We start from the raw sequence: 27,730 nt of genomic DNA, 5'->3' as shown, positions 1-27,730 counted from the left end.
ATTACCACCATTAACGCCGCCACTAGTGACCCTACTAGCGCAACTCTTCTCTAATAAAAATATACCACTAGTTATACGCGATTAGTAATTAACTATTACTCTAGTAACTATGAAAACTACGCCATAGGTAGCCGCCTTCATGGTAGGTACCCAGGTAGGTCGCGTGGGTAATTATTAGGGTAAACACCTTAATAAGGCGTAGATTAGACGACTATTAACTAAGGGCATTAAGCCTTATAGAAACGAGTTACCTCCACTTCCTATAGTGGGTACACGACTTAACAATCATCCCATATATAATAAGTTTAAGGAGGCTAAGCGCGTACATCTTACTAGCCATTATTAGATGAAATTATGGATTAAGATTTAATAGAGGCCAATTAAATAGGTAGGCCACTAAATCCTCAACTATATGTGGGTATACACCTATAAGCTAAATAAGTATAATTAGTTCCTAAAGTGTAAGGCTTGACTTATCATCCATAGTAATTAGTAGTAGAATATCACCATACAAGATATCTACGCCATAATACTAGCTAGCCACTCATTTTGTATACTCATGGCAATCACAGCTAAGTACAATCTTAAGCTTAAGTAGTATAACGTTACTAATGCCTTCATACATGCTCTACTTAATTAAGAAGTCTATATAAAGATGCTAGTAGGATACTAATATAAAGGTACCATCCTTAAGCTATAAAAGGCACTTTATAGACTCTATATCACACCTAAGCTCTAGTAAAAGGAGTTCACTACAATACTAGAGAGCCTTAGTTTTACTATAGTACCACATGAGCCATGCTGCGTGATTAAGGACAGCATTATAAACAAGGAGGTAGTAGCAACTAAAGCAGTTAACCTACTATAAAATAAATACACTATGACTGGAGGTGATAACCTATAGTGGTTTCTCAGCATAGAGGTCATCTAATAGAGAGACTAGAACCTTATATAGCTATCGCAAGCCATATATATTAAAAAGATCTAATGATTGATTGATAAAATAGACTACTAACATAATACGCCTATAGCTAATGTAGAGCTAAAGCCCCGCATAGGGTTAGCCTTACTATTAGAGGTTAATAAGTATTAATAGAAGATCGGATCCCTACTATTTGCCACCATAATAACGCACCCAGATATCGCTTTCGCCATATTACGATTAGCCTAATTCCTTATAAACCCAGGCCAAGAGCACCATAATATAGCTAATCGAGTACTCCTCTACCTTAGAGCAATAAGGCAAAAGGCCCTATAGCTAGGAGGCGGAGATACCCTTTAGGTCGCTAGTAACGCCTCATTTACTAACAATACTCTGGATTGGAAAAGCTTACAAGGATATGCAATTAAGCTATTTAGTGGCTTAATCGCGTAGTAAGTAAACAAACAGGATACCATTACAACATCGACGACTAAGGCAGAGCTCCTAGCCCTCACGTAAGTGGCTAAGGAAGCAATGTACCTCTCCCGACTATTAAAGGAGCTAAGGATCAACCTGCCCAGCACCACAATTACAATCCAATGTGATAACAAACAGACAATTCGGCTGGTAACCCAGGAAGTATCAAAACTCTAGACCAAGCTTCGACATGTGGATATCCACACCCACTGGCTGAGACAAGAGGTCGCCGCTGGAACAATCACCGTTGAGTATATCAGATCGGACGATATGATTGCCGATGGACTCACCAAGGTATTGCCGGCCAATAAATGGTAAGGCCTGCTCGATCAACTAGGTCTTGTTGACGTGACGAGTATAGAGGTGACAAGAACTGCACCACTTAACGAGATATAGGACTACCTTCACCGAGTACTCTGACGATCAATCGCCCAATTAATCAGCTCAGGGAGCGATATCGCACCGAGCTGAGGGGGTGTGTCAGATATAAGGGCGTGTTCTGAGTATCTCAGTGTTGTTATCAGATGGCTGGGGCGGAGGCCGGAGGCAGGATATCGAGACTTGGCCGAAACAGGGCTAGGATAGGTTATCTGCCAAGACCCACACAAAAGGGCGCCCTAGATAGAACCTCGGCCAACACACTGAACAATCAATCCATCTCATCTCCAGATCACCGATATTCATTAAATCACTATGTGAATCTGACACAAGCATGGATATACTGCTGGCAGTAGTATATCTCAGAGATATCGCGCGCTGGCGGCCAGCCAATAGAACAGCATACGGGTGACCCGTCTACTAGCTGAGGTCGAATCATGGCGCTAGCTACCCTTGGTAAGGGCACGCGACGAAGCAAGATGATAGATCCACGTTGGCTAAGGGGAAGAGGACCTTCTCTCCTTATCCAACGTCTTGTACATACACGTAGATACCGCACGCAGTAATATCAATCTGCAGCCTACTACTAGGCCGCAGACGTCTCTACTCGTTGCTCTCATGACAGGCCCTATCGTGTTTCTATGTAATCGTAATAATAACGCCGTCTTTAGAAGTAAGCATAGCTACCTATATATAATGGAAGGACTTGCATAGATTATATTTAAAAGTATTACATTCTATGTTATTCGGCTCCAGTTGCTAGATCCCCATTCACGTAGAATGACAAGAGGCACTAGATATGCGTAGAAAGCTTGGCCTTGTACACAGTAGTTTAAGCGAAAAGCTTTCGTTCTAGTATGAAATGCAACTCAACCGGCGAAGTAATGTCGATATGACCCACCCCGTCTGCCTAATCACCGTGGATAAAATCAAAATACCGCCTCCTGTCCCTGTCTTCGCCATAGGCTAAGCATGTCCTCTCCTCTCCCTTGCTCGTAGGATCTTTCCGGCTTCGTATATAGCTCACGCACAAATTGGACACAATCGCTCACTGAAGGGGGGGTGTCTTCTCTGCCCTCACTAATCAGCCCATTGCCTCCACAGGCCAGCAAGTCCCAGTAAACACCCTGAAGGCCCCAAGGAGGGCCTGGTAGCCTTACATCCTTCCACAGTGGGAACTCTAGACATATAAGTAAACCGCCTGGTGTGAGCAACTCAGCCATACGGTTTGCCCATGGGCGTCTCATACTAGGGTGTAAGGCACAGAGAAACTGGAACAGTCAGCACGTACGCTTCGGAATATAGAATAAGGACCGTCTCACTGTATAATCGTAAATGAGGTCGAACTTCTTCTGGTCGTCCGGCAGTCTTGCTTCCCAATCTTTTGCGAAAAAATCCCCAGCGACGAAACTGACAGTTCCTCGCTCCCCTGCATCCTTTGTTTCTCCTTTGGCGAAATTTTCCCACGATGGATTCTGCATTTGCTCGAAACTGTACCGTTCCGCCACCGCAACAGCAGTCTTGGATATCTCCAAACCCAAAACATCGAAACCGTGCAGGGCAAGCATGACTGGATCGTAGCCTTTGCCACAGCCCTTTTGTTTCGGTCGTAAGTGGAAAGAATCGTCACACAGAAATCGTCGTACAACTTACGGGGACCAAAACCCTCTTTCGACTCCCGTCTACATTGAGCGGACTCAGTATATCTCGTCGCTCAGCAATGATATCGGTCAGGGCCGGAGAAGGAAACCCTCTATCCCACAAATTGCTTTCACCCTTCTCCCAAAGCTCTGACCAGCCTGCGCCATACTGCTCCTGTTCTCTAACTGTGTGTCAGCCCCAATGTACAACTTTTGTCAGTCGCGGCTTACGCTTACTTGGTCTGGAAATGTGAGATCAATCGTGTAGAACCGGTTGCCGCCATCACTTAGATAATCTGCATCAACTTCTTTGAAGATACTTGCTTTCAGATTTTATGCATTTAAATAGAAAAGTACAGTGGTGGCGCCAAGAGGGTTATTAAGTCAGGGGAGATGGTAAGAATGATGACAAGTATGATGACAATAACGAGGTACAAACGTTGCGTACGTCGAACTTATATTAAAGAGGAGTATCCTGAGGACTGCTGGTGGCGCAGCGATAGACTAATTCCCGTTCCCCGAAGTCGCCGTCGCGACAGTCGCCGTCGTGAAAGTCGCCGATCAAAACCGTTGCGCTATGACGCAGCGGGTTGTCACAATATCGACTCGCATGCATTACGCGACATTACTGTTCGATAGCGAGAATGTACAAAGTCAAAGAAAAGTACACCAATATACTCTACACTCACACCCTGCCGAATCTTTCCATCGATCATGTCCAACACACCTGAGATTTACCCATGCTTCGAGCCGAAGACCAGCACATGGCAATATATTGTTGCCGATCCGCAGACCCGCGAAGCTGTCATAATCGACTCCGTCCTCGACTTCGATCCAGCCTCCAACAGTTTAAGCACCGCCACAGCCGACTCGCTCTTGTCCATCATCGATGAACAGAAATATTCGGTTACGCGAATTCTCGAGACTCATGTACATGCGGACCACCTCACGGCTTCTCGGTACCTGCAACAACAGCTTATTAATCGTGGGCAGCCCCGTGCCGATGTCTGCATCGGCAAGAGAATCCAACTCGTGCAGCACACACTAGCGGCTCGCTATAGCATCAGCTCACCTGAATTGGAGTCCGCTTTTGATTACTTGTTCGACGACGACGAGCGGTTTTCCATCGGCAGCATCGAGGCCTATGTGCTACACCTTCCAGGTCACACACCAGACCACGTTGGCTACGTAATCGGCGAAAGCGTCTTCACCGGAGACTCTATTTTTAATCCCGACGTAGGCTCGGCGCGTTGCGACTTTCCGGGTGGCTCGGCGCATGCACTCTTCTGCTCTATGCAGAAGCTACTTTCTTTGCCGCCGGATTATCGTCTTTACACAGGACACGACTACCCGCCTGAAGCGCGTGCACTGTCGGAGCACGGTCAGAAGTGGAAAGCATATACAACGGTGAAGGAACAGAATTTAACGAACAAGCACGTCAGAAATGGTGTTTCAGAAGACCAATTCGTTACATGGAGGACGGAGAGGGATGTTGCGCTCTCTGAACCGCGCTTGCTACATCAATCCCTTCAGGTCAATATCCGTGGTGGCCGCTTGCCGCGGAGAAATACAGAGGGATATAGGTTTCTCATCATTCCATTGAAGGTCCCTGAGTCTTTGGACTAGGTGAGTGTCTTCGTAGTAGGGAGTGTCTTCAGAACGTTCATCTGCCATGAACATGTTCACGTCGAACAAATTGAAACTGCAGAAGATTTGATTTTAATAATGGGCCAATCTTGTTTGCGCATATAGATGACAGTTCGAATAAATGCTTTACATGATAAGGTCTGCAAAGTTGGTAATTCGAGCGATCGAACACCCGCTCAATCTTTTCACATGTTGACATTTAATCACGTGTTAATCGCCATGGCCGACGCAATATCTATGTCTATCACCTATTGCGCAACGAAATAATTTGTGTTCCCCGAAACCCAGTTATTCTGCTGGTATATCCTCATTCTGTAGCATTTTTCTATGAAGATTTCGATTTGGTAGAAGTAAGCTTCGTTAGTTATAAGCAAATGAGCGTAGTATTATACTGTCACTAGACTGAGCTCCAGATTTGGATTATAAGATTTCACGCTCGCCACTCTTGACACATTCACAAATTGTCGCAGTTCAATCTACATTACTATCGATCCTATTCGGACCGAGTCCTCATGGACTCCTGAGGATCGCGACAATCGTTATAATTCAGCTACTGAATCAGGAAACTCTGAATAGGCTAACTCCCCTGACGATCACCTCACTATGGCTATGTAGTTCAGTTAGAATCGCAGTAATACAACTTCAGTAAACCTTCAATATTTTCCATTGCAAAATATTTTCCATTCCACGATACCTACGGTCCTAAAATCGTCACACAAATTGTCACAACATCCGCAGCCCAGCCATAAGGGTTAAGGCCGTATCTAAGCCTAGTGTTGACGTCATGCCAGTGCTGTCTACAAACGTGTGCAAACACACGCACTCCACCTACAACAACGATAGGTGTGTAAATGAAACCAACAGCGCTGGTGAATCTACTTGGAAAGACGACAGGGGATCGTAAATAGGCGAATACTATTGATCGGTATCGAATAATCTTTGTGCTCCACGTTGGGGAAGATTTACACTAACAACAGATAGGATTCATCTTTCCCAGCGGATGCACACCGCGCTGAGGTACCAGCTCCTGTAAACTCCGCCGTTCAAGACGTCGATTGTACATCGCCCGTCCACTCTCGCAACGCCGAAGCCTCTAATTCGGAAACGAACGTAACTGCGACGCATGAAAGTACCGAAGAAGTTGTGGAGAGAAGCCCAGCGCAACAGCATATAGGAAATATCGAAAGAAGGACAGGAGAGACGGTAAAAAGAGACGCAGGGCGGTGGAGCAGATTCTGGGGGGAATGGGGGAGTGTAGAACTAGAGAACAAGGGCAGTGTTGCTAGGTACTATCTGGCCCTAGGTGCGTCTTTCCCTGCTTCAGGTGGAAGTAAGTGAGCAACTTTTGTGACACCTTTACAGAACGTACTTTTCTAGCCTGGCTCCGTACATCGCTTTCTCTTGCGTCCATTGGTGTAGCGATAACCCAACTCTTCCGTCTAAACTGTTCCCTGGAATTCGACACCTCCAAAAAACCCACAAACGCCACCGCGGACTCGCGAACGCACTCGCAATACGAGATGCGACGTCTAGGAAAGTCGTTAGGTACAGCATTCATTGGAGTCAGCATCTTGATGCTCTTTGTTGGATTCCACCGGTATTTCGAGGCACAACATTATGTGATCCAAGGAAAATTCCCGGCTTCGAGAGGTAGTATTATTGTCGGCTCGGCATTAGTAGTAGGACTTATTGTAGGTAGCTTAGCAGCGATCTTTGCCGCAGGTGCTGCGTAAGAAAATGCCAGGACAAGAAGTGGACTCTCAAACCACTTTCGAAGGTACGGAGAAGCGCTCAGAGATCAACTCACTTGAATAGAGAGTAATCATTTCAGAGAAGTGGACCTTACCTTTGCGCTAGTCAATCGCAATCTCCTTTTACCCTGGGTAATCCTATGAGATACGGGAAAATAACGTACCAATCCTATGACTTGCTCGATTGCATGCATAAACGCTCCTTATTAGTATCAAGGAAACGTACGGCTCGAGCTTGTCAAGGACTTTAGGATATGTAGGAACTTAGAGTTGTTATAGTTCTATAATCCCGAAAAGTAGGAAATACAGCTATATATAATGAGAATATATGAGTCACTCTGTGTACACCGCAATAATATAACGCAACATTGATTGTTCCAACGCTGTTCTTGTCCTAGCCTCCGTAACACACGTATAGATCGCAAAACATTGACTATTGCGCTTTTGGGGGGTACTTCTCCCCTTCTCGTTCGACCTGAGGTTCACATGTACACCATTCTTCGCTTGGAATTTGTTTCATAACCCTGGGTACATGCTGACCACAACCCTGCCAAGAAGCTTTGTCTAATCAATCCGTATGAGCATAGGCAACATTTCGGGATATAGATGCTAGATAATACTTACTGCAAACTTTACACTTCGCTGGAAAGCACATAATGTCGGATAAAAGAGGTTTGTTACTACCAAGTTTGTGTGTCGTTCTTCGATTTTTGGTAGTTCTCAATGAAGGTATGCGAGACCAGATCCTAATAATGGTATGTAGACCCAGATGCGGGTATGGGATGCTAGAATAGTTGAACCTATAGTTGGTAAGAACTTATCATCTAGAAAAGGTTTCTCATTTAGTATTTATCGTAACATCTATGCGATCAAGTTCGCCGATATAAGCGCCCGAAAAGCTCCTGATCAATCGAGTAATGTGTCGCCGATATTCAACGTCGCCGATTAACAAAAGCCTACAGCTTGTCACGCCACCTTAGTCATCCGACCGGCGCCGTCATTGCGCAGCAATCGGCTAGCCCTGCCGAGCACTAATAGATATCAGGTAAGCGTCTTCCTAAGCGCATGGTCGCTCGGGTAGGCGCTTACTGAACTTACGTTAGCGCTGTATGGGGACTTCATGGCTGAGAAAGTGGCATTACCATGTGCCACACCTACCTCTACCCGGTCATTATCTACACGGTCATTATCTACACGGTCATAATCTACACGGTCATTATCTACACATTTTGAAACATCTCCAGTACAGTACCACTCTGAGGTATCTGTGCGATGCAAAGCGTGAGCAGATACTCAACATGGACCTTGTATATGAGTCTTCGGGACTCACCCTCGTCGCTGCCGCCGGTGTAGACAGCTCCTATGGCCTTCCAGGGGTGAGCTCGCAGCCAAGGAGCCAACAACGGATAGCATCCTCGGGCCGCTACCAATTCATATGGAGTATGACGGATCCACAAGACGCCATCCGCAGATAGACTTGATTTACGAGGGGCTGGACGTTTCAAGAGGCAGTACTGAGTCGCCGTCGGCTCGTTTTACCGGCGAACAAGTTTGTTTCGAGTGCAATGCGGAAAATTGCTATGAGAGCCTCACTACGCCGCTAGAAATAACCCACGTCAAACACAGGTCAAAGATGCTAGATTGTATGCAAGCAAAAATGTTCGGGTGGAATGAGAAGCTGCCGTTCAGAAATATGGCCAAACACAAATTACACGTTCCCCGCCTATTCTTGCAATACGTCACATGCATCGAAGAGTACTCAAGTCGAAAGCTTACGAATAAGCAAAACTCCTCAAATGCGATACGGGGAGTTTTCGAACATCTCACATAGCACGCAGTGGAAGGCGGGAGCACTGAGTTTTACCACGTGTATGATTTACCGTTCATTCACAGTCCTTATAAGCATCCCGGTTCGAGCCTGGTCGTATTTCATTGATGGATTGGACTGGAATCACGGCTGGTCTTGGACTGGATGGTCCGGCAGAGTTCAATACCAGCTAAGGGTCGAGAAACCCTACTCAAAAAGGTACTCTTACTTTACACCACTTCTTACCGAAGTGCATCTGCACTACGGCGATGGTAGTCGCCAGCTCGAATTCAGCGCGTGGCCATCAAGGGCGGCAGATCTCGCAACTTTGGACTATGCTGTAAAGCTCGAATTTAAAGCCAGGAAGGTACCAAGGCAATCTTACTAACTAGAATCCAGCATGATCGGTAAATCGAAAATCGATACTAGCGGCGCAGAATTATATTGGTCTCTCGGTCCGACGAACAAATTCGAAATTCATTCTTCGTGAAATGGAAGGCATGAGTTCAGTTTCAGTTCCACTTGGCAACCTCGGAAGTTTTAGATACCATTACATTTTGATCCACTGCAAACTCCGAACGGAACCTGGTCGTGGCCTGGATTATTCATCAGGAACTCATTTTTAGCCATGTCTCTTGAGCCAGAAGAAGAGTTTTCCCATATTTTCTAGTCCTCCTCGCTATTGTGTCCTCCTTTATCAGGGCCCTCACAGTTTCGATCGAAGAGACATACAGCGCTATGGTGGTATAGGTATCGATATCGGCGATGTCGTCGAAACGATTGAGGGTTATGATGTAGAAGCGTAAGGCACGACCCGGGCTCTTGATCCCGCTTTTTCCTGCTTACGTACTAGGTACCGGTACCGGTATTAGTTTCCGAAACAAACCCCCTCCCCCCCGGCGCGTGAATGATACTTTTGAGTCGACATATCTACAATAAGTACCCTAGGTCTCTGTCCCGTGCATATTATAGTCAACTAGACCACTGTATCTATAGATCGGCTTAGCCTATCGCAACCTCGACATTAGTTGCGAGCCTATGTCTGATGTGAGGCACTGTTATTCCACCTGGATTACGTAGCAAAAATATTGAATGAAACCTCCTTACCAATTAAAGGACGAATTCAAAGCTAATTCATAGTAACTAGAACTCTATAGGTCTAGCCTGAGAGAACTCGGCCTGTCCGAAGAGCTTAACCCCACCGGCCCTACTCCCTCTTATAGCCTCTGAAGCCCACTTGCGCATAGCTTCCTCGTATATCGCGATGCTTTCCTCAGATATTCCCCTGTTGATGACAGCGAGAAGGCTCTGAACATCCTTCAAAGCACTAACAGCCCCTAAACCTGCAGTTGGAGGCATAGGGTGCGCTGCATCCCCCAGTACGGTGATTAGACTGGAGGGTATCCAGGGAGGCATGTCTGGAAGAGCGGTAACAATGCGCACAGCCGAAGCTGAAGCTTTGTCCTGCTGCGTGATTATTGGCCTGACGATTTGGTGCCAGTCTTTGGTCAATTCGTTCGATACTTCGGCAGCTTGGATGGGCGAAAGACTAACAACATCGGCGGTTTTGTTCTTGAAGATGTGCTCTTGCGACAAGAGGACCCAGTATATGTAATCTTGGACTGTCTCCTTGACCCCAGTTCTAGAGTTCGGAATGAGTACAACATCAGGATTGGAAAACCGCATTGATTCGAGAAATAGCGTTAGAGGTGTTCCGTCTGGATCGCTTTGCTGGATCAAGACCATTCCGCTCTGGGTTTTTGGATGAATCGAAGAACACAGCGATGGCGTGAGAATGGTTTTTCCGTAAATGCAGCGACCAGTAGTGTCAACTATTGAAAGCTGGGGCAAATATTGCTTGCGCACGCGCGAGTTCACCCCGTCAGCGCCAACAAGAAAGCAACCTTTGAACGAGGTCCCGTCTGTGAAGTGTGCAGTGACACTGGATTCGTGGATCTCGTATCTCTCAAATTGTTTGCCGAAAGAGATGCTCTCCCCAAGATTAGAAAGAAGAACCTCTCGCATGACGGTCCGATCAACAGCCATTGGTCGTTCATTAACATGTCGCCGTCCTTGGATGCCTTTCGAACCGTTTGGGCCTCCAGGCGGCCCGCCACCAGGGCCCAACATGATTTCCTCGCCAGACAGAGCGTCCAGTTTCGTGATTCCGGATGTTTCGCGCTCTGTAGCCGCGCTTGCCTCCAGCTTCTCCCACGTGTGCTGTGGAAGGACTTCCTTTAGCGCGTAGACAGCGTCTCCATCGAGACGAATTCGGTAGCCTTGGGCGCGAAATGACTGAGATTCGTCTCGTTCGAAGACATGAAAACGGATGTTGTGTTTCAATAGGCCTTGGGCAAGGGTCAAGCCACCCACTCCACCTCCAATGATGAGAATCTTGGGTTGGGTATCTGTAGACATTTTCGATATCAATCTCGAGTACTTGATTTGAACCAAGCGATTTTCCGATTTTAATTATCTTCGTGTAAATTACTGATATGTGCTATGGAGGCTTCTTAATATTTTAAATACTTCGCAATTGACACCCTCAATATCTACATCGGAGGCAAACAAATTCCGGTATTGGGAACGTTTCCCATGCTCTACATCGTCGTCCAGTCAGCCATGCACGATATGAGTTGAAAAAGATGGTGATAGCTCGTGCTCGGAGCTTAGGCAACCTCCGAATATGCTATACCCAATGTGACTTGAAAACGGTCATAGCGTATGCTCGGGTATTAGGCAACATCCGAAGCCGTCCGCAATCTACAATTACACTAATTAGACCATTATCCTGTTTGGTGCTCCATAACATTATTATCTATATGAGTTTGCTATATTCATCTTAGTAGACATAACAGAACCCACAAGTCTTCGTACATCGATTTGAACTCAATCGCCAGCAGCACATCTGATGATTTCAGCGAGTTTGCGTATGATTTGCCAAAAGGATTGCCGGCGGAGGGTTTCAAAATCATATATCGCGAATCAAATGAACTGCATTTGACGTATGAGATCGAGTCGCGAATGTGAATTGGTTTAATCTCGGATCGGCCACGAGTCACAAAGATAACGTTATCGTCGGTGGGAGGAGCGTGGGAGCTGGAGGTTATAAGAGCCCGGCGGTCTTACCGTTCCGATTTGGGTGTACAAGGAACTGCTAGAACTGCGGAGGAAGAAGGACATAGGAGATGATACAATGCTTCACCCGACCACGAAGCATTAGATGATCATTGGATCAATGAGACAAAGATGAGGGATTTCGATATTCCTTCATTGTGCAGGAGAGACTGGCAGCGAATGTGAAAGGTCAATCGCAAGGGGTTCCCCTCTTTTCGTTACTAGACCCGTTTTTCGATCCTAAGCCAGAAGTCTTTCATAATCCAAATTCCCTACAGTGCTTGGTCAACTTAAAAATGCTTGCGGGAAGATCATTCGATCTTACCGCATTCGATACTTTGACTGGTCTGTCGGGCCGAGTGATAGAAAAGTCGAATCGCGGTAACAGATACTATGCGATCAGCTCCAATCTTGTTAACAAATAAGCAGAGAACTGACCTCCATCAAAGCGAAGTTCTTGCCAGGGCACTGAAATTTTACAAAGTGAAACACGAGATCAACTGTGCTCACCATTTCGGCGAACTTCTCAGGTGAAGAGATTCGCGTCCAGTCCGAAAATCTTCTTGGGATGATGTACGCCCAGCGGTGATGACCCTATTTGCGTTCCTCCTTGAATGAACTTGCCATCGATTATGTCTCCGGCTGGCGGCACCTCTTTGAAGAATGCCCCAGAGGCTAGTGGCATAAGTCGTAGTCCTTTGATCACCGCTTAGAGATGTAGCAATCGGCGTGCCTCAGAATCCCGTATCAGGCCTGAGACGGTTCCGGTCTTAATTCCGTCGTCGATCTCTGATTGCAACCTTCTGTACGTGCTCGGATAGGTCAGAATGCCCAACATCACAGCTTGAAGTCTTGCTGCGGATGTGTCACTACTAGCGACTACGTGCAGCAAAGCTTCGCCAGATGCTTCTTCTTGCGTGAGTCCATGACGGATGAAAGAACCCAGCATGTCGCGTCGCGATCCGGCTGTGGGACTGAATCACTCGGTCACGACCCTTTTCACGACGCTTGATGCAAATGTCAGCATCGATTGTTTCTAGATCCTGTAGATGTCTTACCCAATGAAAGCACTAAAAACAAGTCTGTCACTGTCTGACGGCATCAGTTTTCGGAGAGGGCGCGAGTGAAGTAGATCCGCTAGTCAAGGCAGATTTTAAAGTGCCATTATGATCAGGATAAACGTCGCTGTTGTGTTGAGGTAGTCGTAGACGTCCCTGTCCTGGTCAAGATAGCCGAACGCTTCCCCGAAAGCTAGCTTGCTCATCACATCCAGTGTAAGGAAGGATTTCTTCTCAGCGAAATCCTTTGGTCGACACTTCTCGTCTGTTGACAGACAAATTTCGTTCAATAAGTGGACGAACTCCTCAATCTGCCCATCTATTGACTCTTCCATAGATTCGTTTTATTTTCCGGAGTACTGCCGTTTCAAAGCTTCAGCCTTGGAAACCACAGAAGATACTTACACTTACACCAGCGGCCATCTTGATCCGCAGTTGATTGTGCGCAATTTCGTCTCGCATCGAGAACAGCCTGTCGCGTCAGGGATCGATTTTCATCCCATTGTACCCTGCGGCTTCTCAGTCTTTCGAGCCGGTTTTGTAAGCTAGTTTTTCTCTCACAAGGATCTCGTTTATATTCTGATCGAACCGCCATCATCTTTCGCAGAGCGTCTGGATCTCGTGATGAGCTCATTGGGTCCAACACGAACCAGTGATCCTTCACCGCGCGTCAATGCGGGCCATCATAGGGCAACGCCGATCTCACCATATTTATCATTCAACACCTGGAATGAGTTTGACTGCTCTCCCTTCAATGACTCTTTAAGCATCGACCACTTGGAGAGCGATGCCGAGAAAGGCCTAGGGATGTGGGACAAACGCCGCCACTGCCATACGACATGCACAGAAACAGCCGTTCTTAGCGCAAGGACGATACTCAATCCGAGTGTTGGGTTGGTGTTATACATTGTGCTCGTGGCGACGCAAAAGATGTCCGCTCCGACTGAGATGGGCTCTATTGTGCGCGTGTCAAGCGAAACACGATAAGAGCAAGGCTACAAGCATGATCTGCAGTTAGCAGCACGCTATTAGAATTCGGTACCGATGACCACGGAAGGCGACTGACGAGGCGAAAGCTAAAGATACGCGACCTGAAGCAACTGCACATCTAGTCAGGGTTTCCATTTCCAATCTTTGCTTGATGCCCAACGAATTTTCTGGACTATTTACCTACCCCGGGATTCTATCTGGAAAAAAGGAAAGTAAAGCCTTCACAAAGGAGAAATCCGCTCTAGAAAGGCTCCTGTCAAAGCGAAGACACATGCTGCTCCAAAGATCTTCTGGCGGCCCCTCACGCCGGGTTCGGAGTGAACACTTGAATGGTGGATCTGGGCTGTATTACGCAGGCCAGTATGCCCATGGGTGCCTGTCGTCCTGTTGCACCGAGGAAAGCGTCGGCCAACTTATTGGATGTTATGTCAATGCTTTTATACACGTCAGGTAGGGGCTGTTCTGTGCACGGGTAAAGTAGTCAAGGTCTGTAATAGTGCTTTAACCGTAGCAGTTCTAGGTTATGTGCGCGATCCGCTTCGAATGCCGAACAAGTCATAGGGTACACATATAGTAAATTGAGGGCAGGGCAGCTAACCGAGACTTATTCTCTCTAGCTTGCTACATTGCACTTCATAGATGTGCCGATGTCTCCTACTGGATAGTGAATTGTCATTGCGGGAGATGCATGGGTCCATTTTGATCTGCTTGGACCGAATATGCTTAACCAGCAGGTCCAGGAGACTAGCTCGTCAAGGCTCGCAAGCACCTCGAAGTATGGCACAAAATTTTAACATGACCACTAAATATATCGGTCAAATCGTATATGCGGCGATTAGTTGGAGGGTTACTATCATCAATGCCCAACCCAAAAGCCCCAAGCCGTACGCGGGTTCGTTACTAAGTCAAGGTGATTACTCATGGCCAAACCACGCCTTTTTGAGGTAAGACAATAATGCGCATGATTCCGTTGCTTTCGTTAATTGCACTCTTTTCATTTTTCCACACAGATGAGCTTGGGAAATGCATATCGCAAGTTGAGCCAAATCTGGAAATAGTGCCATGCTATGAAACAATCCGACCACCACCTTTTCTACTACCAAGGTACTATCTGGCCTACGTGAAATCAAGACAGGAGAAAAGCCGAGATTACACAAGCTTCAAACGACTATAAACTCGCTTTGTACCTGCAATCGAGCTGAACCATGAAAGCTAGATGTTCCGCATCAAGGCATCCGAAGAATACACCATCGGCATTCAGGACTCAAGTCATGATGAGTAACGTCTTCAGCATTGTCAACATGGCATAGTAGGATGTGCGTAACCTAAGAGGGGTCTTCTGCGTCGATACTTGCTAAGAGATGTGTTACGTCCGTAGACTGGCCGACTTGGATCAACGAGTTTACAACATGTCGCATCGGCCCAGAGGCTCACTATCACCTTTATTGTGCGCCAGGACCCTGCATTATACAGCACCCGTCCAGGAACATCATTATCAAGAGGATCGGACCACACGGGTCCAGTCAACGCATTGGCATACAACAATGCGATGATCGTCCACACTATTATGGCACCATACACAGCGTTGAGCTCAAGCTTATCGACGTTGCTATGGAAGATTGGGGTCAAGCTATTTGTTCCTCCAGAATGGGGACCGGATACTGCGTGAGGCAATGGGGCAACCGTTAACTGGATCGGCCCGGACACTTTACCTCCGACCCCAATCATTAAGATGAAGAGCGTCGTGCATAATTACCTACTTGCGCAATCCGGTAAAGGCAAAACTAATCTTGCAACCTTGCATACGGGTAACATGTTCCTCAGTAAGCTCATTCTCTGCTACATTTTGTGTTGCTTTTGTTGATATTTTACTCCACAGATTTAAACGCATTAGCGTCGAAGGATGTTCAAGAATGTACCGCGATCCTTCCCGATGGTGATCATCATCCATTCTTTTTCACGAGCAAGGAGACAATAGGGACTGCGTTGACTAACCTCCTCTCAATGTACCAACGGAGCCTAAACATGTTCCTCTACACCTGCGATGGCGAGACAATCATACATAAAGTTAAGTTGGCTGTACAAGAAGCTTCAACATCAAAGGGCCAGTGGAATGTTTCCTAGTACTCACTTGAGGAGAGGAGGAAGCAGGCTGACGCCAATCTAACACAGAGAAACATGGCACATACGAGATTATTGGTGTACTTGGTGTGCTCTTCACTCATAAGCTCACTGTATAGAGGAACCCCAATAACAGCAAACTGGGGCACAAGGATCCAAGCAGTGCAAAGGCGCGGGAAATTGTAGACAAGGTGGCCAGGGCTCTTCCCTAATTGAAGTACAACACTGGTAAAGCCAAGAAGGGCTAGACTTGAGAAGATCCACAATTCTCAACAGTGTCTACGGACAAAAGGTCGTTCATACTAACATGGAATTCTCGTAATACCACCTGCTTCGTGACTGCCATTATTAGACACAAATCTACATTCGCATCTAAATTTATACGGCCTGGGATTTTCAAAGGGTGGAGAAGCGTCGTCAGGACGAGACTGGGAACCCAACAATCACTATTGTGTTCGAAAGCCAACAACATCTCCTATCCCAATCCCAGCAAAGAAATGCTATTTGCCCCATAGAATTCGCATAAACTGTACCAATCAGGGACATAGTACATTAGAATGCTCACATCGCAGGCCTTACGATTCTTACACCCAATTAACCATCTGCATTACAAAAATATCAGCTTCTCTTTCACTCACAGAGACGCATCACTGGGATCTGGCGGAGCTGTGGTGACATGCACTGGGTTGATGTTGTCGCCCCTCACCTAGGTTATAGGGGTGTATCCTCTTCGTACACCACTCTAATCTAGGTATAGTATTGTACAGTTTCCTCTACGAACATTAGTATTTCTCGCGCTTTATACTCAGTTCGACTACAAAGCTCTAAAAGAAGAAACGGATACGTCGTGAATGATGCCGAGAGTGTAGAATGAGTCCATCCAAGGAAATGCAGTGGTCCTCAGGTACCAACGCATGCGTAATGTTCTGGCAAGAATAGAAGTTTAGAACGCAGGAGATAATTAATTAAGTCTTCTTACGATGATAAGAGGCAGATCATCTTAGCTATTTCCTTATCGTCCTTGCCAATTACACGACAAAATTCACTATATCCGCCATATTGCAAAACAGCTTCTCCAGCCCGACTAGTCGCCTCTACAACAATCAATATGCCTCTCTCGAGGAACTCGAGCGGTACTCTTATGCCATATGAGCATTCTTTTTCTCAACCAGCGTATGATCTCCATCCTAAATCTCCCAACCAGACACCCGAACGCCTTCCCTCGCAGCCGCTATTATCTTCGCCGTCCTCTCCGCCTTGACGACCTTCCTCCACAACTACCAAATGCTCCGAACGCGCGCCTGGTTCCTGATCTGGTTCATACTCGGCGGCCTCAGCTACATTGCTTGCGCGTACTCCGCGTACGAGAACCTCGGCAAGACGTGTGTATAGTCATATTGTCTGTATCATTGTTGCGCCCACTTTGTTGGCAGTGGGTCATAGTATACTCCCGCTTGGGGCGGACCCACAGATTTTCATCCTGCGCACGTAGCTCACGAAGATCTCCGTTGGCGGGGACATTTTATCGTTCCTGACGCAGGCTCCCGATACCAACCCTAGCCCTTAGCGGAGACAACATCTCTTCTGGGCAGTTCTTCATCCTAGTGGGGTTGGTAGTGTAGCTCATTTTCTTTGGACTGTTCGTTGACGCCGCTCGAGTGTTCCGCGCTCGCGTACAAGAGAATCCAAAAGCGCAGGCGCCGGATACGTGTTCGAATAAACACATTTACGGACTATATGCGGCGAGCTTCGTAGTTTCCCTCCCGTCGCGTGTGAGTTATTGAGTTCCTTCAATGCTTTCATGGGTATATTTGCAGTCATGAGATATTCCTGGGTATCTTTGATGCACTACTCATCTTCATTGCAATGGGGATAAACCAGTATCATCCGGGGGGAATCAGAAATTTCCAATTGGGAGGGAAAGTTCGAGACTGCTGATATGGATGCGGAGATTGGGGCAGAGAGTGTTCACATGATTCCGGAGCGTTTTGCGGAGCATTCCTGTCATGGAACACTCGAACAGAAATGAGGAAACGTGTGCGGAGTGTGTGCCTCCATAAACCAAGTCAAATTGCAAATCGCTGCATAGTTTAGCTCAAGATAACTCACGCTCCAGAGAACCAGGATGTAGACTACAGATACTTCTCAACATTTGCCTCGATCACTGTAGGGGGTATATATACTCAGCGTAACAGTAAATCAAGTCTCCACACTGATCCAGATAGCTACAACCCTTATTTTGCTCCATAAATACCTTGATCAGCTTCCATTAACAGACCCAACGTTGTACTTCAAGTCTTGTTTTCCCATTGAAGGTTCCATCCTCTTCACCAGATTTTCATCCAATGCACCAGGAACGATCTCCTCGAGATAGTGAATATCACTAAATGCTGTGCCTTCCGGACGCTGAGCTCCGAATCTTGGTGGCCAAGACATCTCCCGATGAAGCTGACTGGGAATCCTATGCTCTGCACATCTCACCCTTGAACCCACATCCTCAGGGCGATGCACCTCGACCCAGTCACCACAGCCAAAGCTCATGGCTCTCAAGTTATGTTGTGCATTCGCCTCATCCTCTTCCCACCTTCTCACAAGACCACCATCATCTCGCGTTTGCCTAGGGTTATCCTGTGAAAAGCTCCCAATGTGGCTAATTTTGTATGCGCGCAACCGCTCCATCGCGGTCCTAAAGTCGTCCAGTATAACGCAGTCCATCAAGCATTTAAACACCGATGAAACCTTCCAGAACGGATTGATACCACTGGGCAGCCCCAGATTCAACTTGTTCGTTGCGGACACGATGTCGAGGACGAAGAACACGACACTTAGAAACGCAGCGAGCATCATGATCCCAAATCGAGGGGAGATGCCGACGATCTCCTTGAAGCTCATCTCATATTGCGTCTTGATCTTCCAGAAGAGCACCCCAGCGGCGAAGAGCCACCATGGATCTCGACATAAAGCCTCCCACGGCCGGGTCTTGAGGAAGAGAACGCTTCCTCCGTGGAAGTACGCGAAGTTAGCGTACACCTCTAGGACCCAAAATGGCTGCGCAAGGATCAGGGTCCCAATGAAGAGCTGGCTGCCACGCTTTGGGAGAAATGGCGTGACCTTCATCCAGGCAATCACGTTGTGGAGTGACCAGGATGCGTCAAGAAGCATACCGCTCACGGAGAGCCACCAGGAGTAGGTGGGCGGGGGTAAGAATAGCCAGAAGCTGCGCCATATAGCTAGGAAAAGCTGCTCATGTTATCACGATGGACTGGAACTATATGCACTTAATTTGCACACCTCGAGAAGAACAAGCTGGTGATCTGGTCAATGGTCGTCGTATAAGGAGAATCTCCTGAGAACGCCTACCTTGTGCAATAGTACACCTTTGCGCATGTTTGCGACGGTAATGCATGCCATGATAACCAGAGCGCCACCCAAGTAGCCAGAAGACCAAGCTTCGAGAGTAAGACTGTTTGGATTCGCAGGCTTTTGCACGACACCGCCACGATTTTCCAGAGCGATCGAGGTGGCTCCTAGCATGTTATGTGGAAGCTTCATAACGGCGTGGTCACCCAAGAAGTTTAAGGAGTATAAAACGCCCAGCAATATTAAGGCTACATTCCGTGCAACAAAGAGCCGCTGGGCGCTGCTCTTAACGTGTACGTGATTTATTGATGTCGAATATTATCATGATGAGGGAACAGTGAGACACCGGACACAGCTCCGAACGCTGCACGCAGCGACGCCTCAATATGAGTTGTCTCGTGAGTGGTAGCCGTTTCGAACTAGAAGGTGCCTAAGAATCCGTGAGAAAAGACTTTCACGTGGCGCAAAACTCGTTCCCGATGGCTCGATGGCCCTGGAACGTGGTCGAGGCATGCCCAGATATGACGGATTCTGATTGAGTTCTCGCTTATTTGAGCAGAACGTCTCACTCGTTTGCGAACTACTATTCGAGTTCCATGGCTGATATGATATATTTTTATTGGTTGACATTTAGCAGGATTTTCCTAGTTGCGCATTGCAAAACAGGAGACGGGATTTCCATTCACATTCCTTTGGAGCATAGTAGCCTCTCTCATATCAGCGCCGTCCATCCATGCTCTTTGCATCACCTTATATGTCTCTAGAACAATGTCCTCGATTCTCATGTGCTACCATGACAATATCACTACTTTGGAAGGGTAGTATGAGTGGTGGTCTTCTGCAGCAAGGTCTTGCAGGAAGGATTTACAGATCCTTCCGATGGATTTTGAGGTACCTGTTCGTCTGACATCCATCCCACCGTTCGGTATGGGCATCTTGAGTCCATTTGTAAATTCTGTATCGGCAAGATATTCTTTGGAACAGGGCATTGTCGCACCTTTGATGGGCCTGCTGATAGCGTTAAGATGTATCAGCGACATGGGTCCGTACCTGCTACTCTTCAGGCTTAAGGCCCGCTTCCTTCGGCGTTCCGCGATAAAAGTCCTTTATTAGCCGGGTTGCACGAATTTTCGCACCGATCATTGTATGCCTTTGTCCTTGAGGCGACGGACTTCACAATTACATTTGTCAGAGTCCCGCGAGCTCAAGTGCGTAAAATATTTAAGTTGCTAAACGAGAGAACGCTAGACTTCCAGTGATAGTGCCAATTCACTCGATCTGGTGTTGAACAAGACCTAGTGATGAACAGCAATGAAGAATTTAGCCAAAGCATACAACTTGAGATCTTCCCGTGCATTCGTTCCTCCAAGGCCAAGGATCGGCGGTTCCCGTCAACATTACAATCATTCCACGAGCACTCGTCCTCAACCCTCACAATGAGCGGTTGGTCCCGCACACTTGTTGCAGGTTGCGACCCAGTCTGCCCTGCCAGGGGTTACGCAATGGTACAAAGCATTGTCCACAGTAGGAGCGAATCCTGAACATCATTCTGTTAACGCTGGAAACGTGATACCTTAGTGTAGAAACACCCACCCAATTGTTTGAGGTACCAGCCACAATAGTTCTCCCCCACAATGCATGCATCAGCCGCATTAGCAGCAACTGATGCAACATTGGCGTTTCCGGGAGCTGGAGTTGCACTAACGCTTGACGCCATAGCGATAGTGGTGAGAAGAATTCCGAAGACCTGCATAGTTGAAGCTCGTTTTGAAGGTCTGAATAAAGGTCTTGGGTTTGAAGATATCGATTGAACTGCCTCAATCTCGCGACACCAAGAGCCCTTTTAAGCATTACTTCTACTCAGGTCCTATACTGCTGATTCAGTAAGCTTCAGCTTCCATATCGTTGTGTTTCGGCTCTTTGCGAGCTGACTGGTTCGCCAATAACCACCGCTTGGCAAGGAATCCCCATTGAGATACTGCAATCTAGATGACCTGATGTATTGTCATTACCATTGTCATCACGCTACTAATAATGCTCATGAAGCCCCCTCTTTTGCATTTAAGCGCATCTATGTCTAGCGCTATGCTTCCACAGGAAGTATTAGCTGAGAGCATGTTCAGCCCGCGCTGCTAAGTCATACGAAGGGATGGAATTCTGCCTTCCATACCACATATAAGTTGGCATGATTCGGTAACTTTGATAGGAATCGTCTTTCAGTAGATCGGCTTTCATTGAATCACTTCAACTTCCGCAGCGACGAGACTAGTCTACTGCTTGGATCACGCGAAAAACGAACTTGAAGAAGAATGCACAGAGAAATGCACTTAGACCGAACATGAGTCTTAAATTCTGTTCATTTTACAGTCTGAGACTATGCGTGGAAAGATTACGAGACTAGCTAGTCGAAGCACTGTTCCAGAGATGAAAGTGTCAGAGGTTGGTCACCAAAGATTCTGGCTCTAAATATTGCACAACACCCTGTTAGGTAGTTTTGAGTTCTCCGAGCGATATGGTGCTTGCTCCTACCTGTGATGAACATCATCGCAGGTCTTCTTTGGTCTACGCAGAATTCTCCATACTCCCTTAGCAAGCTTTATATAGCCCCATTCTACCTTCCTTAACTCATCCGGAGCTACCCTACAAACCGATACCTCACTCCTGCTACGCCGAAAAAGACGCTTGAGGGTAGCAAATATGAACCTATTCGCGCCTATTATGTCTAGCCATGGTCAGCTTGACGTTCATAGGGAATAGGCATTCCCGCCCTTTTTATATGATGATGATATCCTTCAGCTCGGCCCCATTCATCCAGGTCTTTTGCGTCTCTCTGTACACATCGATGTCATCCTCTTCGATTGGCAACGTCTACAATACCAGGAAGAGTTAGTCAAGCGTCGAAACCAGTGCAAAAGCCGCGCAATCCTGACAAATGTCGTCGACAACTTACAAAGCGCGCTCCCGCTACTCTTGGGAAGAACCTGAAAGTGCCAATCCGCCTAAAACCAACTTCACACCCGACAGCTGCAGCAAGAATAAGTCCATACGGCGCGATATCTGTCTTTTCGTCGAAAGGGTAGACCTCCAAACAGTATACCGTGGCTCCGTCAGTAAGCTCGTCCATGGCGTCGGGATGTATCAGCGGCATAGGCCCATATCTACCTACTGGTCTCCACGGTTTCGATCTAGTCACCGAGGAAGGTTCGTCTTGACAGCCATCCGTAGCATCTCCGACGTGGCCTATATCTATCAAAGATTTGCCACCCTCAGCGACAATCTTTGGTATGATCCATCCTCGAACAGTGATTGATGAGCCCTGGCTCACTGCTCCATGTGGAACGATCGAATCTTCCAATTGGATCGCCGTGTACAATATCTGTAGATCACGGTCTGGTGACCCATTGGGAATATGATCAAGGAAAGCGACAGTCCCATCTACGGCCGTCCACGACCAAGATGGGCCTCGATACTCCGCTGACCGAGGTTTTCTGCGATCTATAATCTCCCAGAGAAGCTGCAACGGCAGTTCATCTTTCCACAGTCCTGCCAGGTACTTCCCCTGAAGGTCCGGCATTCGTCCCAGCACGGCTGCTATACCGGAAATCGCCAAAGGCCGATCAATAGGGTTCGTCAGCTGTCGCATTGTATACATGCGCACTGCTGTCTCCCAGATTTTCAGGTCCCCTCCCATTTGTTGCTTATGAAAATAAACGCGTACAAGCTCGAATGCCTCTGACGATCGCCCGTCATAGAGCTGTGCAAAATTTGCATCGCAAAGCTCCAATTCAAGGCATTTGTAGCTTGTGTGATACGCACCAAACTCCAAGAGTCGTGGACTGAGAAGTAATTCTTGAAAGGTCCATCCTCGCTTTTCAATGGGATTGTTGACGTTTGACCCATTATCGTCGCTGAAGCATACCACAGCTCCTCGTAGGTCAGAGGGACAAACAGGAGCGCCTGGGCGAGAGAGACTATCCGGTCCGCGGATTCGAATTTGGAAAGAGTGAGAATCTCTTCCTGGAACGAAGATATCAGAGAGAAAGCCTTGCTCTACCGTGCTGGAACGTGCGGCATAAATTGTGACTTGAGCATTTTGATAGATACTAGGCATCAGGTCAATCTCGCGTCTAGTATGGACCGGATCATTTTGGATGATGCAGAGCGCGTCGATCCAGACGTACTGCAGTCCCAGCTTCCTAGTCGTCGTGATAGCATCTTGGATAGTCATGGGCAGATCCGAGCACGGAATTCCAGATGTTGTAAACTCCGCCACAGTTTCGACAGTGAGTTTGATTCGTTGATCACCGCCCCAACAATAGCTGAGTGCTGCGTATCCGACGCAGGGTGCATGGTGCACAAGCTGGATGGATGCTTCAGGAGCAGTGTCTTCTGGGATCTTAAGGAGATACGTTGGCATCCGATGGTCTTGAGAAATGTTACACACAGCGTGGTCTCTTTTGCACGTAGAGATAAACTCTGGGAGGATCGAGTCATCAAAGTACCAAGACTTTCGCACACTTGGCCTGCGAGGGATGATAGTGCTTGCGGGATTTCCTTTATATACATTCCACGTCAGCACACTTCGGCAACTTGGATTGATCATCATTACCTTCTTCAGCAATAACGGATAACAAGCTCAGGTTTTCCCAACGATTAGGACGACCCTCGTTGGGCCAAAGAGCCCAAAAGAACAAGATAAACTTAAAGTCAGGCGAGTTGCTGTCGATAGCATGAAATGGAATACTAGCGTGAAGTTTCCAGTCCTCCACCTGTTCGTTTGTACATTTCTTCCGGAAGCCGTTGAGAGCCCATATAAAAAGTTTACATGAGTGCTTGGATCCCTCGAGGACGCGGGACCCCTCAATGGAAGGGCCTAGGTGCGCACCCTGATTCCCACCAAGCCCTCGTGCCTGCCAGAGGTCGCTCTGGCTAGGAAGGCAAATCTCTATCTCTTGACAATATGAACATGTGTGCGCAACGGATGTTGCAATTGACATTCCGCCTGTATCTTTGTGGGTCAAGGGTGGAGCTGTTTGTCGAGATTCGGAGATACTGTCGACCATGATTCAGCCTGTGTTTCGCACGTTCCGAATATACTCAAGGCCAGATAAATGTATAACTAAGTAGTGCTTGGCGAGAGATGAGTCCGAATGAACAAAGGGGTTCTAGGACATGAGACCTACCGAACATTTCGAAAATTTATCCAGCCTACGAGACTCGTAGGATCATATGCAATTGGCACATGACAAAGTTTAACCATTTCTGGCGCTGTTCGCAGATACGACTCTTAGTAATCTCGACCCTCTCACCGGTGAGACAATCGCCCCTGAGACGCCTGGGGTTAACCACCGGGCTTTCTCTGAGCGAATGTCGATGTCCATTGGTTATTTCAACGGCCAATGTGAGTGAGGAAGTTTCGTTTAGGCTAGAATATATGAACACATTCCGGTGAAGCTGTCATTGTCGACCGTCGGCGTGGTTGCAAATCTAACAGGGGTTGGAGGTCCGAACACGATCGTCAGCTCGATTGGATTAGATTGACATGGGTGCCGATACTTACCGTTCGACGTTGGCTCGCAGAAAGCTGTGTTGGCCAATCATTCTGAGTTGTCTTTGTTTTCGTTAGCGCTTAGTGCTGCCCCCGTTGGAAGGCTTTGGATCTGATCCGTTCTATAGAGCTTTATAATAATAGAACAATTAAAAATACAATACTTCTACAGCTACAATCTAGAAGTTACTCGCCTTTGAACAACCTCGAATCCTAGTTCTTCGCAGGCTTCCTACAGGCGCCTACAAACGCTTCCCAGATGTCTTTAGCAGCACCGGGACCCGACAAGGCAAACGTCCGCCCGTTCAAAATGTTGAGACAACAAATGTTCGGGGCGCCCTTGCCAAATGATAAGATAAGTTTCCGACAACATTAGTCTGACCCCTCAGATATCGCGATGGGGTCCTGGCTTGCCCATAGCCCATTGAAAGCACATCTTGCTCCACTGTCAGGCTGCGCGTCACATTCCCACGCCCTATACCACCTCACCAGTACTCGTCACTTAAATGGATCCCACAACTGGCATCAGACAGCCCAAGCCAACCATAACAGGAAAAAAATCCAGTATTAGTCACATCAAGATTCGTGATTACCCAATCTATCATATCCACCCCACTCTACCCATTCTAATACCCGCCCTTCTTTGGCTTAAAGCACTTCAACCACCCATCCAGCGCCTTATAAAAGAACCCCCGACTCGTCTCCCCCAAAGCCACCGTCGTCCTGAAGTCATAGCAATGCTGCGCATTCTTGAGCACATAACCAAAAATCTCATCTTCGTCCTGGCCCTGCCCGCACTTGGGCGGATTGGTGAACGCCTTCGGGTGCGGCGCCCAGGGCTCCGCTGAAAGAGGGGACAACGTGCGCCACGGGTCAAATTCACCGCCGGACCAGTAGAGTTGCGAAGGGCGGATGTCCCAGCCGCCGAAGACGGCGTTGGTGCGATCGGTCTGCGGCCAGTCGGGGAAGAGGGGTGCCTTTGCGGTCGGGAATTGGCGGTGGCAGATATCGTGTTGGTGCTGGAGAGAGTTGTATTTAGAGACGAGTTGGTTGGGGCCAAGGTTGGCGGACTGGAAGTAGCCTGCGTGGGGGGTCAGTATGTGATTCACAGGCATCTTTACTCGCTGAAGATTTCGGAAGGGTAAAGGGGAATAAGCTTACCCCACTGCGTGCAGTATTGCCACGTCCAACTGACGCTGCTCGGGTCCTGGAAGACCAAGTCGAGATTGCACTCCGCCGTCTTGTTCTTGTCACCCGAGCAGACAGTGTCCATGGAATCGCTGACAACGCCCGCAAACTTGGGCCAGCTCGCCCACCTGTCGACGACGAACTTGGCGCCCTTGGTCTTCGCCCAGCCGTCCTTGTCCGCGACCTTGGTGCTGACGGGGTCCGTCTCAAGGTAGTTGCAGAACTCACCCAAGCTCCAGGGCGACCCGTCCATACCGTACGATTGCCACAGCCAGAAGATGGTGGACAGCGCATCAGCGAAGGTTGCGTGGCTGTTCTTCTCCGCGCCGCCGCCGAGGAACTGCTGCTTGAGGTTCGCGGCAGTCTTTCCGCCCTTACCAAGCTCCTTGTCGATGTATCCAATAGCGGCGTGGATGTCCTTGGAGCAGTTTCCTGCGCCGTACCGCTCCATGCCGCGTGCGACGGGCTCAAAGTACACGCTCATGTCCACCTTGGCCTCGGTGGGGGCGCTGGACGCGAAGCCCGCGAAGATGGTGTCGGGGTACTGGTCACGCATGAAGGCAGTGCGCATGGCAGGGTACGATCCGCCGATCATGATCCAGGGAGTCTTGGCTGGCGTGAGGGTGTAGTTGATATTGGGGCGCGAGAACTTGTCCGCAAAGGCAACGATGTCCTTCAGTGATTGTTCAGTGTTGAGCCACTTGAACACCTCGGGCTTTGTGTCCGCGGTAATAGGCACATTTCCGGGGGTCGAATTACCGTCTGGTTCTCATGTTAGTCTGCCTCCTTTTCGTCTCATTTTAAATCAGGGTTCTGGAGATATGACGCCGCAACACAGAGACCCTGGTTCAGAATAAGATGTTCAAACTTACAGTACCGATGCTCCCACACAATCCCAACCCCCTGGTACTTGTCCACCATCTGCCTGAACGAATTCGTCGTCGTGCCGTTAACTCTGCCCAGCCTGGTGGCCACATACGGCGCTCCATCCGCCTCACCGACATCGTACAGGAACACCGGCGCACCTGGCTTGTACGCTTCGGTGGAGACCCAAAAGCGGTTCAAGTAGGTACCGTCTGAGGAGCCCTTCTTGCCGAAGTGGTTGAGCGGTAGCTCGACGTATTCGGGGACGATGGTCTCAGGCTCGGCGGAGGCGGCGGAGGCGGCGGAGGCGGCGGGCGCGGAGAGAATCGAGGCCATAATCTCGGGGGAGTGCATGGGCGAGCCGTCGGGATACATGCCGGACTCGGCCTGGAGCTGTTAGTACTCTCCCTTGGATAGGGTTGGAGCTGCACTGGATCCAATCCTCGCGTCAATTCGACACGAGAAAGACAATCCATAGGAGACAGCAAACGCCTATGAAATCGTGCGAAGAACAGATGGTGAGAAAGAACATGGCTTACCATCTCGCCATACCTCCGCAGCTTCGCCAGATCAATACCCTCAACACCATTCAAGGCCGCCGCCGCGAAGGCCAGCGCCTTGAGGGAGAGCGAAGACCGCATCGTGTCGAATGCTCTTCACGCTGATTGCCTTGACGGTGACTTTGGCAAACGTCTACCTCACAGCTCTCGCTTTTAGGGCAGAAATCCACACCCAAAAGCCGTAGATCGCTGGCAGAAAAAAAAAAGTGGCAAGCATCCTCATATATACCTGTTACTAGCTCCAGCGAGCAATCACCCGGGATCTCCTCCACCCATGTCGCAGCGCACGAGGACGATGGCGG

At 48.1% G+C, this 27,730-nt stretch overlaps 10 protein-coding genes across 10 annotated transcripts; 3 read left to right on the top strand and 7 right to left on the bottom strand.

The window, feature by feature from the left end:
- Positions 1-2,509: 2,509 nt before the first annotated feature.
- Positions 2,510-4,031, bottom strand: CC84DRAFT_1132389 (S-adenosyl-L-methionine-dependent methyltransferase). The gene is made up of 4 exons (XM_018175932.1): positions 3,655-4,031; positions 3,431-3,599; positions 3,100-3,372; positions 2,510-3,048 (listed from the first exon to the last, which is right to left on the bottom strand). The coding sequence occupies exons 1-4, from the start codon at positions 3,699-3,701 to the stop codon at positions 2,707-2,709; spliced, it is 831 nt and encodes a 276-aa protein (XP_018029235.1). The 5' UTR covers positions 3,702-4,031; the 3' UTR covers positions 2,510-2,706.
- Positions 4,012-5,062, top strand: CC84DRAFT_427898 (Metallo-hydrolase/oxidoreductase). Its single transcript, XM_018186192.1, has one exon. The coding sequence runs from the start codon at positions 4,132-4,134 to the stop codon at positions 5,041-5,043; it is 912 nt and encodes a 303-aa protein (XP_018029234.1). The 5' UTR covers positions 4,012-4,131; the 3' UTR covers positions 5,044-5,062.
- A 1,097-nt stretch (positions 5,063-6,159) lies between these two features.
- On the top strand, positions 6,160-6,797 carry CC84DRAFT_1105555 (uncharacterized protein; the record flags this gene model as incomplete). Its single annotated transcript, XM_018175102.1, has 2 exons — positions 6,160-6,367; positions 6,427-6,797. Coding segments are annotated over 2 exons (579 nt in total), but the record flags the coding sequence as incomplete, so codon positions are not given.
- A 353-nt stretch (positions 6,798-7,150) lies between these two features.
- On the bottom strand, positions 7,151-7,621 carry CC84DRAFT_1132384 (uncharacterized protein). Its single transcript, XM_018175931.1, has 2 exons — positions 7,440-7,621; positions 7,151-7,379 (listed from the first exon to the last, which is right to left on the bottom strand). The coding sequence occupies exons 1-2, from the start codon at positions 7,468-7,470 to the stop codon at positions 7,249-7,251; spliced, it is 162 nt and encodes a 53-aa protein (XP_018029232.1). The 5' UTR covers positions 7,471-7,621; the 3' UTR covers positions 7,151-7,248.
- A 2,144-nt stretch (positions 7,622-9,765) lies between these two features.
- On the bottom strand, positions 9,766-11,103 carry CC84DRAFT_1200432 (FAD/NAD(P)-binding domain-containing protein; the record flags this gene model as incomplete). The annotated part of the gene is made up of 1 exon (XM_018181664.1): positions 9,766-11,103. The coding sequence occupies exon 1, from the start codon at positions 11,038-11,040 to the stop codon at positions 9,766-9,768; it is 1,275 nt and encodes a 424-aa protein (XP_018029231.1). The 5' UTR covers positions 11,041-11,103.
- Positions 11,104-11,960: 857 nt separating this feature from the next.
- On the bottom strand, positions 11,961-13,705 carry CC84DRAFT_1191704 (cytochrome P450; the record flags this gene model as incomplete). The annotated part of the gene is made up of 10 exons (XM_018181200.1): positions 11,961-12,011; positions 12,065-12,130; positions 12,178-12,261; positions 12,317-12,391; positions 12,500-12,713; positions 12,921-13,123; positions 13,209-13,269; position 13,306; positions 13,387-13,455; positions 13,504-13,705. 10 exons carry the CDS (start codon positions 13,703-13,705, stop codon positions 11,961-11,963), a joined length of 1,026 nt encoding a protein of 341 aa, XP_018029230.1.
- Positions 13,706-17,120: 3,415 nt separating this feature from the next.
- CC84DRAFT_1105681 (uncharacterized protein) lies at positions 17,121-17,300 on the top strand (the record flags this gene model as incomplete). Its single annotated transcript, XM_018175108.1, has 1 exon — positions 17,121-17,300. A coding segment is annotated over one exon (180 nt), but the record flags the coding sequence as incomplete, so codon positions are not given.
- A 1,233-nt stretch (positions 17,301-18,533) lies between these two features.
- On the bottom strand, positions 18,534-19,391 carry CC84DRAFT_1050765 (uncharacterized protein; the record flags this gene model as incomplete). The annotated part of the gene is made up of 3 exons (XM_018173473.1): positions 18,534-19,148; positions 19,200-19,214; positions 19,269-19,391. Coding segments are annotated over 3 exons (753 nt in total), but the record flags the coding sequence as incomplete, so codon positions are not given.
- Positions 19,392-22,158: 2,767 nt separating this feature from the next.
- CC84DRAFT_1234085 (HET-domain-containing protein) lies at positions 22,159-23,898 on the bottom strand (the record flags this gene model as incomplete). Its single annotated transcript, XM_018183803.1, has 1 exon — positions 22,159-23,898. The coding sequence occupies exon 1, from the start codon at positions 23,872-23,874 to the stop codon at positions 22,159-22,161; it is 1,716 nt and encodes a 571-aa protein (XP_018029227.1). The 5' UTR covers positions 23,875-23,898.
- Positions 23,899-25,442: 1,544 nt separating this feature from the next.
- CC84DRAFT_1182004 (uncharacterized protein) lies at positions 25,443-27,509 on the bottom strand (the record flags this gene model as incomplete). Its single annotated transcript, XM_018180591.1, has 4 exons — positions 25,443-25,897; positions 25,978-26,766; positions 26,877-27,255; positions 27,408-27,509. 4 exons carry the CDS (start codon positions 27,507-27,509, stop codon positions 25,443-25,445), a joined length of 1,725 nt encoding a protein of 574 aa, XP_018029226.1.
- Positions 27,510-27,730: the final 221 nt, after the last annotated feature.

Source organism: Paraphaeosphaeria sporulosa (genome assembly GCF_001642045.1).
Source record: "Paraphaeosphaeria sporulosa strain AP3s5-JAC2a unplaced genomic scaffold CC84scaffold_17, whole genome shotgun sequence".
Lineage (NCBI taxonomy): Eukaryota > Fungi > Ascomycota > Dothideomycetes > Pleosporales > Didymosphaeriaceae > Paraphaeosphaeria > Paraphaeosphaeria sporulosa.
Note: the sequence above shows the minus strand (reverse complement) of the source record. Positions and strands in the feature narration are given on the sequence as shown.